We start from the raw sequence: 15,918 nt of genomic DNA, 5'->3' as shown, positions 1-15,918 counted from the left end.
ATCATAAATTCACAGCTGAATTCTATAAGAAAATTTAGAGAAGATTTCACGCCAATACTCCTTTAACTCTTCAATGAAACTGAAAGAGAGGCAGTTCTCCCTAAAGACCCAACCAAAAAGGAGAGCTATAGAACAATCTCACTACCAAACACTGATGCAAAGATTCTCAATAAAATACTGGCAATCAGAATGCAACAAATTATCAAGAAGATTATACATCACGACCAAGTGGGATTTATTCCAGGAATGCAGGGATGGTTCAACATATGCAAATCAATAAATGTAATTCAACACAGCCAAAAATAAAAATCATATGATCATCTCAATAGACGCAGAAAAAGCTTTTAATAAAATCCAACACCTTTTCATGATAAAAACCCTACAGAAACTCAGAACACACGGCATGTACCTCAATCCATAAAGGCCATCTATTACAAATCAACAGCCAACATTGTACTAAATGGAGAAAAACTGAAAGCCTTATCTCTAAAATCAGGAGCAAGATAAGGATGTCCACTATCACCACTCGTATTCAATACAGTTCTGGAAATATTAGCCAGAGCAATGAGACAAGAGGGAGAAACAAAAGAAATAAAAATAGGAAATGAAGAAGTAAAATTATCATTATTTGCAGATGACATGACACTACATAGAAGACCCCAAAAACTCCATTAACAGACTGCTAGAGGTAATAAACAAATTCAGCAGCATAGCTGGTATATGATACAAAGTCAACACTCAATAATCAATAGCATTTCTGTACAACAACAAAAAACTCCATGAGAGAAATTATGGAATTGCCTTCTACAATAGCATCTAAAAAAAATGAAATACCTAGGAATCAACCTAATCAAGAATGTAAAAGACCTATATGCCGAAAATTATACTACTCTAAAAATGGACATTGAAGAGGATATTAGAAAATGGAAGGATATTCCTTGCTCTTGGTTAGAAGAACCAACATTGTAAAAATGGCTATACTCCCAAAACTGTTACACAGATTCATTGAAATTCCTATTAAAATACCATTAACATACCTTACAGATCTAGAGAAAACATTTCTAAAATTCATCTGGAAACAGAAGAAACCTAAAATAGCAAAAGTGATTCTGGGCAACATAGGCAAGACAGGAGACATCTCAATTCCTGACTTGAAATTATATTATAAAGCCACAGTGATAAAGTCTGCATGGTAGTGGCAAAGAAATAGACTGAGGATCAATGGAATAGATTAGAAGATGCAAACACAACTACAAAGACACTCAGCCACCTTATATGTGACAAAAGGGCTAAACAAATTCACTGAAAAAAAAGTAGCCTCTTTCCAAAAGGTGTTAGAAAAATTGGCTTTCCACATGCCGAGCACTAAAAATAGATTCATGCCTATCACTATACACTAAAGTCAAAATGGATCAAGAATCTAAATATTAAAACAGAAACACTAAATTTACTAGAGGACAAGGTAGGTAAAAAGCTTGGACACATAGGAATAGGGAGAGAATTCATGAATAAAATGCAAACCACACGGGAAATACTTAAAAGAATCGACAACTGGGATCTCATATTACCAAAAAGTTTTTGGACTTCAAAAGAAATCACCAACAAAATGAAAAGAAAACTCACAGAATGAAAATGAAAACTCACAGAATGAGAAAGACTATTAGCCAACAATCCCTCAGACAAAGGACATATCCAGAACATATAAAGAACTGAAAAACATCAGCCCCCCCCCCCAATTTAAAGACCCTCTCCAAAAATGGGCATTGGAGTTGAACACACGGTTCTCAGATGAAGATATACATACAGATGGCAAATAAATGCATGATGGAATGTTCACCGTCACCGGTCATTCCAGAAATGGAAATTCAAACAGCACTGAGATTTCATCTCACCCCAGAAAGAATGGCTGCCATCAAGAAAACAACTGATAACAAATGCTGGCGAGGCTGCAGGGAAAAAGGAACACTGCTTCACTGTTGGTAGGAGCGCAGACTGCACTGTAGAAATCAATATGGAGATTCTTAAAAAAACTTGGCTTGGAAGTTCTATTCAATCCAGCTATTCCCCTCCTGGGAATTTTCCCAGAAAAACTGAAAAGATCATGTCCCAGTGATATATGTGCACCCATGTTCATAGCAGCACAATTTATGATAGCTAAATCTTGGAAACAACTAAAATGCCCATTAACAGCAGAGTGCATGAAAAAAATGGGGTATTTTTATACAATGGAATACTATTCAGCTATACAAAGATGATTTTGAGGCCTTTATAGGTAAATGGAGGCAACTTGAGAATATCCTCATTAGTGACATAAACAAAACTCACCTTAGTAAATATCACATTGTCTCTCTAGTAAAAAAAATAATAAGAACTAACAGAATAATGGGATCCAAAAAGTATAATAGATATTGTAAAAGTGAAAGGGAAGGAAAGTGCTCTAAAGGATATACTGATTATGTACACTGCTAAGATAGATGCCCATAGTACTCAATTTCTATTAGATCACTGAACAGAAGAGATTGCACTGTCAATGTTTGAGTGCCTAGCCACTTCTTATGCTTTGATTTTGTACTTTAACAACTACTGTTAATATGACAATATGTATAAATCAACTAGCGTTTTTATGATTAATTTTTTTTCAATTCTGTATCCTATATTTTTGCATTTTTCTATTTTTTAAATTGTCACTTCTTTCTTTAAATAAAAAAAGATCTAGAAAATTGCATACAATAACATTTCAAATCAGTCTTCTTTGATCCAAACATAAAAATAAGACCCCAAAATACATTGTTTCCACCAAAAATATAAAAAAATTACATATTCATTAAAAAGAAAAAAATTTAAAAATACATGCAACTACATACAATTGAAAGGAAATATCTGATATCATAAGTATATGACCACAGGAATAACTTCACATCTAGAAACACAAATTATTTCCATAAAACATTTCCAATCTTTTATAATGTGAGTATTCAAACCAAGAACAATACAACTCCAGTGATAAATTTTTATAGTTTTGGATTGATTTTGTTAGAAATTTATCTCCTGTCATATTCATGACTTTATTCTTGACAGTTGATCTCACAATGATTTTCAACATCAGATACTTGGCATACATGCAAAATGTACATGTGAACCATCTCAACTGTTTTAATGACACGACCTAACTTTTTAGTTTTGTTCACACTCCTCACCAACCATTTTGTTAACCTGCAATCCTTAACTCACTTTCGAAACTATAGAGCTCTAGCTTTCCTCCTTACTGCATCACTGAAACTGCTTTTGTCAAGATCACCACTATCTTTCAAACTATCAAACATCTCAATGCCTTCTGGGCCAGAAAGTATATTTTCTGCATTCATCTTATTCTTCACAATACATGACAAATAACATATTTCTTCCTTTCCAAAACACCATTTTCCCTTAAGCTTTGTGTATCTATTATTTCATGAAAAGAACATAAAACAGCAATTGTTTCTTCACAAGCAGCCCTCCTGGTTTCCCTACTGCTCTGCCCCGGGGCTTGCCCCTTTAATCTTACCTATTATTTCTATCTAAATGATTTCATCCAATTCCATGACATCATTTATTCTTAACTTCAAAATATGTATCTTTAGCCCTCATATCTTCATTTTATTCCATTTACCTATAAAGGCCAGACTACATCTCAATACAGCCAAAACTCACACTTGAATTCTTTTCTTCCACAAACTCTTTCCTCCCACATTCTTAAGACAGGGCAATCCTTTTCCTAGTCCCCAAATCAAATACTTCATTACTCCCCTTCCTGAACTCAGTATCTCATCACTATAACCAATATAACCAAATTTGTTCTCTTCCTATTTTATTACTACCCTAGTTCAAGCTAAACTTAATGCTAATAGATTACTAACTGGTCTTCCTCCTCCTATGTTTCCTTTAAAATATACTAATCATTCAACAATTGGAAGGCATTTTTTAAAACTATAAGTAAAATCATACTATTCCTTTCCTTTGCAAGTCTCTGATAGTTTCACACTGCACCAAGAAAACAAAAATTTTTTCCAGGTATTCAAAAGCAAAACATGATATGGTTCTTTGTATACTCTCTGTCTTTACTGCTTACTAACTTTTCTATGACTCTACCCATAGTGGCCATTTCTCTCGAAGACATCCAACTGATTCCTTAATTCCTTCTGTAAAAATGGTTTTCTTCATTAGAAGTTTTGTCTTACAAGTATGCATCCCAGGATTTTTCTTGTCACCCTGGTCTCTGAAAATATCTTCTCAACAAAGTCATCCCTGACAATATAAGCCAAATTCATGGCTTTTCAAGAACATCTAACTATTTCCTTCCTAGTCTCTTTCATAAATATCTCAGTAACTTTTTTACTTGTTTATTTCTGCATTTCCTTCCCTACACACTTCATATGCTTAAATAATTATTTATCTTTTTAATGATCTGTCTGGTTCACTGCCTAAAATGTTTTGTTAATCCTGTTTTTACCTGCTTGGTCAATTTCTGCTTCAACTTCTAGCTTTAAAAATACATCTTCTAGAGTTGTCATGGAGACACCATACGAAATAACACCTAAATCTGAATGCATGTCTAGAGCAGAAAATAAACCTGAAAAGAAAAAGAATAATGAAAGTATGGTGTATACATAAGCATATAATCCTAAATTGTTCTAAAATATTTAAAAATAGAATATAATTAAATTATTAAGCTAGCATAGTATTTCTCAAACTTTTGGGACTCAGGACACCCACATTCTAAACTGTCAAGGATCCCAAGGAAAGTATCTTTATGAGACTATAGCCATTAGATATTTATCATATTGTAAAATAAAATGCTTTATAACACTTGAAATTAAAACTGAAACTGTTACTGTATTGAAATTTGAAGCAATATATACTGAAAACAGAGAAATCATTTAAGAATTTATCCTTTTAAGACAAAGTAAAATTATTATATAATAATATAATAAGTAAAATTATTATATGTTAACAAAATTTGCATCTGGCATAAAATAAGCACTGTATATATATAATACTAAAGAACAGGTAGCTATAAATAGACAGGAACACAGACAATGTACATTAACTTGGCAACATACATCAATCCAATTAATTAGTATGACTATTGATAGTATAGTGACTATCAACTTGAATAGACAAAGAAACACCTGGGGCAGTGGTGGCAAATCTCTGGCATATATGCCACAATGAGCAGTTTGTTATCGCTGAAAGCTCTAAAAGGTTCACTGTAACTGATCAAGGGGATTAGTAAAGCACACTTCTGGTCATGGAAAATGGGTGGTCATGGAAAAATGACCGGTCATGGAAAAATGACCTTGTGGTCTATATCTGGCCAGTGGTCCCTTCTTCGTTTTCTCTGGTGCTGTTTCCCTCTCTGCTTCTTGGCCCCCATGAACCAAGCAGCTTTGCTTCTGCCAAGACGTTCACTGCCTTGGTGCCAGCCAACTATAGACTGAATGATCTGAAATCAGGAGCTATATAAACCTCTCTCTCCCTTAGATTATAGGTATCAAGTACTGTATCTTAGCAAGGGGAAAACTGATCAATAAAATTAGTGACTTCATTTCTTTTTGAATAAAGCAACTAAACTACTACAGAAAATATATTTCTAATTATGAAATAAAATGCTATGAGATTGCCGCATAACATACCTCCATTCTTAATATCCTATTTGCTGCAAAATGTCTTCTAAACAGAGGAAGGAGGGACTTAGGTTGAATTGCTCAATATGAAGCTGAAAACTAATGATCTAATTTAAGTAATTAATGATAATTCTTAGCTGAAATAACCTACTTCATTATAGAATCATGATATTAGAAAATAACTCAAAAACATAAAGGATTAACAATATATTCTCAGGAAGCCTACAAGCAAATATAGCAAGTTTTTTTGAAAACACAATTATTTTTACATTTTCCTAATATTATGTATTTAAGTCAATGCTGATTTCTTGCATTCTGTAAAATTATATAAGCATTAGTATGTAGTCAATTCAGGTTTTCAAAAACAAAAATAAAGCAGATATAGAATACTAACTGTGGCCACCTGGTAATATAGAAACATTACACAGAGAAATTAATAAAAAAGAAAATCAAACATCTATTTCCAACATAAAATCTCTGTTCAACAACCAAAATTATGAAAGTAGTACCTGCAAATTTGTCCATGTCTTTGAAAGGTAAACTATAAACAAGCTGTTGGTCATCCTGTTGTAATAAAGTAGCTCCAGGTATATGTTGTCTAACCAGTGAAGAAAGAGATTCTGTAGCACAGTATCTGTCTATGTACATGCTAGAGAAAACCAAAAATCTTAATGTTTATGATTAGTAAATGAAAAATGAAAAATAAAATCTGAATGCTTTAAATTCAGCATCACAAAAGATGGCTAAGGCACACTATGGAAAAAGCTAAATGGAAAAAGCTAAAAACAGCAGTTGACTAAGAATACATACAATGAATGAAGTCAAAGAATGAACAGTACCTCAGACGGTAGCCAATTCCCCATTTACTTTTGAGGAAAATTGATGAACCAACACATTTCAGCATTCCTTGTGATATGACAGCTTTCCTATCTGCAGAGATTTACATTTCAATTTCTAATAACAGCACTGATAACTGGCAATTATATTTTATAGATTATTAGAGGAGAGATAAACAACTATCTTATAAATATTAGATTACCATTAATTTATGTACCAATTTTTCAGATAAAAACACTGAGGCAATAAGAAAATGCAACTTTTTCCCCCCCTTGGTACGGGGATGGAACTCATGATCTCATGCTTGCCAGGCAGGCACTTACTTATGCTGCTAAGCTAAATTCCCAGCCCAAAAATACATTTCTTATGTGTTTCACATAGCTATTATATAACAAAGCCAGAAACCATAATCATGCAATCTGATTCTAAAGAACACTTTCTTTACACTACTACAAACAGCTTAGACTCATCCTAAAAGGTTTACTAATGGTGGGGCGTTAACAGGTTTCCTCTATAAACAGATAAACAAAAGAAGCAACAGAAATAACACAAAACATTTTTTTTTAAAAACAAAGATAATGCTGAAAATGATTGACTTACCAAATCCATTAGATTATATTATGAACTGAAAGAAGCTGCTACATAATTTCAAACTCCTGAATCCTGTCATAGATACTTGAACTCACGTGTTACCTAAACCTATACTGCATAAAGCTCAATAGAAAGCAGATAGCATAGCAAGGCTGAGAATGCTATCCTTAGAATGGCCTGCTTGCAGGCTGGCCCTTCCTTAGCTGTCATCAGGGAACACAGATTTTGGGAAGATTCTCATTATTCTCAAAACAAGTAAGTATGGCTCATTATGACTAAACTGTGCAAACAATGTAGTTTGTGCTGAAACCCTGCCTTCCTTCTAACAGTCTAATATTTTGGCAAGTGTAAGGCAGATGGTACCTATAAACCAGCACCCAATAAGAACTTTGAACACTAAGTCTCTAACAACCTTTCTTGGTTGACAATATTTCACACATGTAGTTACAAATCAGTCCTCGAGAAATTAAGTTCATTCTGTGTGATTACAATGGAAGAAACTCTGTAACGTTTATGTCTGGTTTCTTCCACATAACTTATCCCTTGACAATTCTGATTTATATCCTTTAGCTACAATATTTTATAATTGTGAGTATGAAGCTAAATCCTATGGGCTCTCCTACAAAACTGCTAAAAGTGGCATGGTCTGAGGAACACCCAAAACACAAATATGTAACTTTTATTTTAAAAAAGTAGGTGGAGCTACACTATTAGATAACCATTTCTCTATTCAATTCTCAAGATCAAACACTTCTATATTCATCTTCTTTTTGGTCCACGACCATATGCTTATCCTTTAAAAATAAAGCAAAACTCTCACCAGCAAGAATGTCAGCTTCATCCATGAAATGAGTACTAAACACTGTCACCCGATTGGCTTTTCTATATTTTAAAAGATTCCAAACAATATGACGAGAACAGGGGTCCATTCCAGCTGTTGGTTCATCTAGTAGTAGTATCTGTGTGAAAAGAATGCAAACTACTGAAAACCTCCACTATCAATTATTTTCAATGTGAAAAAAATTGAATCATTTTCCACTCATATTTGAGTTTGCATATATTTTTATAATTATGACTAAATATTTTCCTTAGTTGTAAAACATTTGTTTTTGTACATTACCATAATAATCATAAATAAAAAATATGTAAATGTTTATCAATCTTAACTTTGTATACATCAACAATTGCTTTTTAGTGATTTATCTGTTATAAATTTCAAAAAAGTATTTGCTTCAAGACTATTTTTAATTAAGAAAAAAAAAAGGTGGTGTGAACGAAGCAGAAGACTAATAAACATAAAGTCAGAACGCAGAGTCACCTAAGCTGTAGCAGAAAGGACTGATAAAGCAGAACGTTAGGCACTGGTGAGGGTCTAAGCTCCAGGCATATAACCTGAGCTTTTTGGCACTACGCAAAGCAGTGCATCAGCTGCTTCTGTTTCTAAAGAACAGAAAAAAGCACAACAAAAACATGCAAAATCAAAGAATAGGCCAGGGAGACACTGAATTATTTCTTTTTTTTCTTTTTTTTTTTTTTTTGTGGTACCGGGGATTGAACTCACAACCTCACGCTTGCCAGGCAGGTGCTTACGCCACTGAGCTAAACCTCCAGCCTCTGAACTATTTCTTAATTTTTCCTATTTTAACTTTTATTATGAATTCTTAAAATATACTTTTAAAATCCATAGAAAATAGCAGAATATACTTTTATAGTCATAAAACTTAAAAAGTTTTTTTGTTTACTGGCCTCATTTTCTTCAGGGCCTTTTTAAAAATTTTTTCACAAGTCATGGTCTTGTCATATTTTCAAGCTGCTCTTGAACTTTGAGTTCAGCCAGTCCTCATTCCTCAGCTGCCTCAATAATGGAACTACAGGCATATGCTACTGTACCCAGTCGGATCTTTTCAAACACCACACACACGCTCTAGAGAGATAACTAAAGTTCATCCCTTTACGTTCCCAGTATCATAATGATGTTAAATCTTTCCAATCTATCCATAAAGATATATAGAATTTTGTATATATTTAAACTCTATAATGTATCATGTATCTTTCCACAGCCTTTTTTATCTAAGATAATCTAAAATGATTTCATAAAAAAAATTAGTATTTATTTACCTTTGGATTGCCAAGGACAGCAATTCCTAAAGAAAGTTTTCTTTTTTGACCACCACTTAATTTTTTAGCTTGATTATCTTTGATAGCCTGCATGTCTAAATCTAATAAAACCTTCTGCACCTGTAAAAGTAAAAAGTAAATACTTATTTTTAAAATCACATCATTTGCATAATTATGAATATTGGCTTAAGTATTTGAATTTTTGAAGTATTACTTTAAGAAATATAATGAGCAAATATATAAGTAATTTTAATATTTCTTAAAATGTTCTTTTTGTGGAAATTAATTTTGATAAATATTCATGTATAATTTTGAAAAAAAGGCCTTACTTTTGTGCTTTCTTGGGTAGTGAGAAAGACATAATAGCACAGGGTAAAATCGCTATGTTAATAAGAACTAGAAAATAGGAGAAGGGAAGCGTGGCCAGAGGAGATGTCAGGAAGCAAGTATCCTCTAGATAAAACAAGGGCTATTTTTATACGCTAAAACATTTACTCCAAATCTACAATTATAATTTTGTTTACAGGCTTAGCAGAGGTTTTATATTTAGATTTCTCAAATTTTTTTATTGTACTAGTTATTACAAAAGGTTGTTAATTTATAAGAAACAGAATGAAGACTTTTGTATGAATAACATACTTCCTGTATTATATTGTTGGCTGGTATTCCTTTGATTGAAGCCAAAATTGATAAATTTTCTTCTACTGTCAGAACATCAAAGTGTATATCTAACTGTGGACAAATACCAATCATTTTTCTTGCTTCAAACATTTCATCTATTTCTGAGACTCTATGTCCATATATAGATGCAAACCCTAAAAGTAAAGTATATATATTTATATTAAAGACATTAATGATTAAAATGCACAGACTGTCTTGTATCCTAATAATTAATTATGTAGTTCCAGTAGATATATAAAGATACATTTATATATCAATCTCATTTTCCTTCACTCCCAGGCCATAATACACTGTGGAAGGAACAAGTAATTAACAAATTAAGACTAAACATAAATATCTATTGATATATCCTTTATAATCACATTCCAGTAATAATTTTCATTCATTTCCAAATTAGTGGAAAGTTCAAAGAATAGTTTTATACTACCTTTGCAGTCTTGAACAAATTATTTAATGTTTCTGAATTTCAGCTTTTTTCTTCTGTAAACTGAATACTACTACAGCCTACTGAAGAACTGTTTGTTAACCAATGTGATACTGGATAAAGAGCCGTAATAAAAATCATGCATCTTTAAACATTAGATATTATGATTAAATCTAAGAGTAACACAATTAAGGATAAAGAACAAAACTAAACTAATTTAAAAAGTTAAACTACATTTAAAAGGTTGAAATACAGATTAAATACAAGTTAGCCGTTTATAAAGTAAAATATATAAATTTTACTGTCACATTTTCATTACTGTAGATATTTGGCTTTCTTATCTAATACTTACCTATAAAACAATCACAGATCAAAACTATACCTTTGAGGTATGTTCCTAGATTTTTACTTTAGGAGATAGTATTGATATTTATCAGTCTCTTGAATTATTGCTGTATATTTAGAAAAGCATATTTATTTTCCAAACCTGAAATAGTCTTCAGATCTGATTTAATTTTAAATTAGTTACTGATTTATCTTTCCGTGAAAATAAAGAACATGAAGATACATATATAACTACTTAATAAAAATAGCAACAAAATTAGATCCTTGTTACTTTATTAAATATGATGGACTCAATTTTATTTTCCATTGTAAAACAACCAAATGTGTGTTGTAGAGGAAACACCTTCAGATACAGAAATTTGTCCTAAATCACTTGTAAACATAATGCAGCATACACTTAAAAGATAGACATGATATATTATACTATCTCAGTTAATAACATTAATAAAACAAAATAAAGGAATTTTTTTTTAGGTTAAAAAAACTCACCATCAGAAGGTGGGCACAGTCCACAAAGAATATTCATCAATGTACTCTTTCCTGTTCCACTATGGCCAAGTAATGCAGTAATGTGACCCTCATAAATGTCAAATGATAAATCTATTTCAGATATAAAGAAAATTCAAATGTGATTATTGCTGTTTAGTTATACACAATTCTAAAGACTTGAGCAGTCTTCAAGTCAGACAGTAAATTGCAATAATATTCAAAGTTACCAGCATATTTCATTGCTTCTTTGTTATAGTCAATGGTAGAAACAGTAAGAAAAGTAAACAAATAAATTTTTTGAGTTGCTCATAAAATAAAAATTAGGGTAAAAAATTATTTGGGAGTTTTCTATACAATGGTTTTTGAGAATTCCCAAGAGAATTAAAACAGGGGAAAATTATCTCTTAAAAGGTATTTAAAAGACACACTAAATACACTGCCGTAAGTAAACACATATTTTTTTTTAAAAAACCTAGAAATTAATCACCATACAGAAATGGCTAAATAAATGAAAGGTGCCATTTAGTGGATGGATGCATGAATGAAGGAAGACAGGAGGTAAAGATCTAAACTGATGAAGCAGAAAATAATTAGCATTAGGCTATGGTTAAAATAATAAGAAAGAAAAATTATCACAACCCAAAGCAAAAGAAGGAAGGGAAACAGCAACAAAAATATATATAGTATCTTAAAAGTACAGTATAGGAAATAAGGATGAAGTGAGAAACTCAAGACTATACAATGAATACAACTGCCATAGAGGAGCAGAAAATGACACACCTCATACACACACACGTGCACCCACACTTACATTAATCTGAAATGCAATACATTCTTGAAGTTTCCTTTTAAGCTATAGTAGTTACTTCACAGAAAATTATATTTACAGGTAAACTTCAGATGAATTCTATAATCTAGGCAAATATGAGATTTATTTTGATATATCTTTATATAAATAAAAAGTAATCACTCAATAAGTATTATGCTACAAATTACAAATCCTGGGCTACCATAGCACATACCACATTAGGGAGAAAAATACCCATGAGCTATGCACTGACATATAGCTAGTATGTTTAAAAGATTTAATATTTCTATCTGAAGGATTCCAAACTAGATGCCAGTATGTAGTCCTAAACAGTTACTTCTCCAGTCTGACAATACTACACACACAAGTTTACAACCTGTTATTCTGAGCATAGAATATAGAAGGCCCACCATACCCTTTGCCCTAATAACTAGAAATTTGTAACTCAGGCAAGAAAATTGGTTTTCTTAGGGTAAGATATCCCCTAAAGGTAATGATTTGGAAGGCTTTCCCCCTAGATATTCTTAGGCTTCGAATAAAAAAGATAATCTGAGGTCTCAATTAATTCTCATTTCTGTCCAAGACATTAACCACAAGTGGCAGCAGGCATTCTAGAATGAGCTTCTGTTTTTTTTTTTTTTTTTTTTTTTTAGTCTAACTCTTAGATGAATTGGTCAATTCTCCCTGTACAATCACCTAATAAAATCAACCATCACATGCTGGGTTTCACCTTCAAGTAAGCCTTTCTTTATAATGGGCAAATATGTAATAAAGGTCTGTATTATTTAGTTCTTCCCTGTTCTCAGTCATCTAAGCGTTCAATATAATTTATTAATACTACAATTGATTTTGTAATTAAAAATTACTTAAAGGATAAAGCTAGATATGCTGAGTCTTGGCTTCCCAGAATCCCAAGTAAGTGTCGGAGGCTATTTTGTAAGATAGCATTTTATTACATACTAATCTACAGAGAAAATCTTTTTAGAGTCACTGATGTTAGGGACTAATTGTTGAAAACTCAGCTCTAAAGGTAATCAAGACCCTCTGAACATATATTTCTCATTTATGCCCTATAGATCAAAAGCCAAACCTACGTTTTTCAGGAGCACTCATACAAAAGAAAGATTAGTGAAGCCCAAATGGTTTATAGAAAAAAATGTTATAATCTTTTCAGTTAATACATATTAATATTATAATCATTTCAATGCCAAGGAATGAAATTCATCTTCTTTAAAACAGAGAATAATTGTGCACTTTCAACAAACTTACTTAGGTTGCTAAGCAGGACAGCAAAAGTTCAAGTCACATACCTGTTACAAACACTTAAAGAACATATCTTACTGTCTTTGATTAGGATACTAAAAGACTAAACTCTAGAAAGAAGGGTAAGTCAGAAGTACTCTGTCCCTGATAGAAACTAAAATCCTGCTTCAAATTACATGCCATTTTTCACCACCCATGAAAGTTTGGAACCGAGCTTAAACATATATAATGAAGCCTTTCTTTATTATGAGCAAATATGTAATAAAGGTCTGTATTATTCAGTTCTTCCCTGTTCTCAATCATCTAAGAGTTCAATATAATCTATCAACACTACAATTGATATTGTAATTAAAAAGTTACTTGAGGGGTAAAGCTAGACATGCTGAGTCTTGGCTTTCCAGAATCCCAAAGTAGGTAGTTTAACATGTTCACAACAAAGCCATAATTTGTATGTCTTCCTGCAGGGTGCTACAATCCAACTGACAGTACAGTCATGTACAAGTCAGCTGGAACATGTTAAACCAATCCTTCCAAGAGAAAGAAAAATGTGGCCAATTTCAAAGACAATCAAGATACAAGGAAGGAGTAAGGTTAACATGTCTGCCAATTCTAAAAGTGAAAGGGATAAAAGAGTACGTAATAGGTTGACCCGAGTTGTGAAGACACACAGAATTGAGAGTAAAGCTCTCAGGCCTTTGAATGGAATATTCAAGGACTAAACTTTAGAAGTAAGAGTAAATATGACTTACTCTGTGCATGACAGAAACTAAAATCCAGCTTCAAATAATTTCAGCCCTGAGTAGATGAAGGTGATCTAGGATTTCTGGTATCCCCACAGCTATAAGCCAGAAGAAAAGACAAATCCTCTCTAGAGTAATATCATCACATCATACATTATTACTATACTTACAGTTATCATATCGACTTATCCAGGTATCTATGATTGTATCTTAGGAATAGTATTGAGTCAAAAATAACCAAATAGAAGGTAAGAAAAATAACTGAAATAGATTATTGGAAAGGCAAAAATTGGTATCATACAACAAAGATGTTTTAAATAACTATGTTATCATTTTTATAAGACAGAGTTGGCAAATGACTAGAAACCACATACACACAGACACAGACACACACAAAGTGGAAAGACAAAAGCTGTAAAAAGTGAAAAGTGATACTTCAAAAGACAGTTTATAGGCAGATTAGACTAAATAGAAGAAAAGTTAGTCATAAAAAAGGAATCTGGGGGCTGGGGATTTAGCTCAGCAGCATGAGCACCTGCTTTGCAAGCAGGCGGTCGTGAGTTCGATCCCCAGTACCGATTAAAAAAAAAAAAATCTGAATACATACCCAGACTAAAACACAAAGAAAAAGAATAAGCAATTCAGACTGGCAAATGCAAGACAAATGAGATTAAAAGTTGTTACATGTAATAATCATAAAATAAGAAAAAAGAGAATAGGATAGAAATAAGATTAGAAAAAATACCTAAGAATTTAGTAAAGTAAAAGGAACATATCAAGAAATAAATTCAAGAGTACTATATAACCAAAGTAGTACAAATGCTAATGCAAATAAAAATATCCAGGATGTATGTTATTGTAAAATTTCAGAGAAATTAATTAAAGAAAATCATCTTTAAAAACTGCCAAAGAAAATGACACAGCAATACTGCAGAATTGTAAAACTGTTAATAGTTTTCTTTGCAACCAAAAACTAAAAACAAGAAAAAAATTAGATTTTAAGATGCTAAAACTAAATAAATGCCAAACTTAAAAGCATACATTCAGACAAATATCTTTCAAAATTGAAGCAAATAAAAGATATTTTGAAACAAAAACTGAAAGTATCACTGGTAGGAAAGTCTTCATGTAGAAGGATAATTACCCTAGATGGGAGATCTGGTGGAAAAATAATATTAAAATATTAAATGATGTGGTAAATATGTAAGTAAATATACATGAACTTTAAAAACAGTATTATTTTTGGTTTAAAATACATGAAAACAATGTCAAATAAGTTAGAACAAAAATAAAAATAAGGTCTTTGCCTTCTTTATCTGGGTAACAGTAAAGCAGTAATTATAAATTAGAGATGTATGCTGTCTCAGATAATGAGTAAAAACAGGTAGCTAATAGATGAAGAGTGAGCAACAGCATAATACAAAATACTGAAGTGCTGTGGTATAGCCAGGTGGTTGGAGCATGAGAGACCACATGAAACAGAAATATATTCCCATATATATTTCTATATTCTATTTAGTCTAATCTGCCTATTAGAGCAGCCTAAGACTACACAAATCATTATTTAATCCCAGCAACCCACATGGTGCCTGAAGGACCTCACAGTCAAATCAGAGACTCATCAGGACAGAGTAATAAAAAAATGGCTTCCTTAATACTGCCTAGGCTTCTAAGTGGCTTATAATATATGGATAAACAGACAGACAGATAGACAGATAGATAAACTGGTTCATTATCTAGAAAAAGCAACAAAAATTAAACCCAAAAAAATAGTAATAGAGAAATAGCAAAGATAGTAATACAAATCAATGAAATCCAAAGCAAATTAAGATAGAGAAAATCAACAAACTCAAAAAATAATTCCTAGTAAAGATTGATAAACACACCTATAAGACATACAAAAAAAGAATTATAAATTACTGAATATATAATGAAAGGGGTATATGACTATAGAATCGA

The 15,918-nt window shown here is 32.0% G+C and overlaps 1 protein-coding gene across 3 annotated transcripts in view; it reads right to left on the bottom strand.

The window, feature by feature from the left end:
* Positions 1–15,918, bottom strand: part of Abca5 (ATP binding cassette subfamily A member 5) — a 76,851-nt gene that overhangs the window by 33,866 nt on the left and 27,067 nt on the right. For 2 of the 3 annotated variants that reach the window (XM_063258754.1, XM_063258756.1), the window contains exons 12-18: positions 11,149–11,259; positions 9,849–10,024; positions 9,210–9,329; positions 7,912–8,050; positions 6,503–6,593; positions 6,173–6,312; positions 4,490–4,609 (exon numbers count right to left, since the gene is read on the bottom strand). In XM_063258754.1, the coding sequence (XP_063114824.1) occupies positions 4,490–4,609; positions 6,173–6,312; positions 6,503–6,593; positions 7,912–8,050; positions 9,210–9,329; positions 9,849–10,024; positions 11,149–11,259 (897 nt within the window). The remainder of the gene's footprint in view (positions 1–4,489; positions 4,610–6,172; positions 6,313–6,502; positions 6,594–7,911; positions 8,051–9,209; positions 9,330–9,848; positions 10,025–11,148; positions 11,260–15,918) is intronic. The other variant, XM_063258755.1, reaches the window with a different exon arrangement.

This window comes from Cavia porcellus, unplaced genomic scaffold (genome assembly GCF_034190915.1).
Source record: "Cavia porcellus strain 051 isolate PalLab524CR breed Dunkin Hartley unplaced genomic scaffold, mCavPor4.1 scaffold_12, whole genome shotgun sequence".
NCBI lineage: Eukaryota > Metazoa > Chordata > Mammalia > Rodentia > Caviidae > Cavia > Cavia porcellus.
This window is presented reverse-complemented; position numbering and strand designations above follow the sequence as displayed.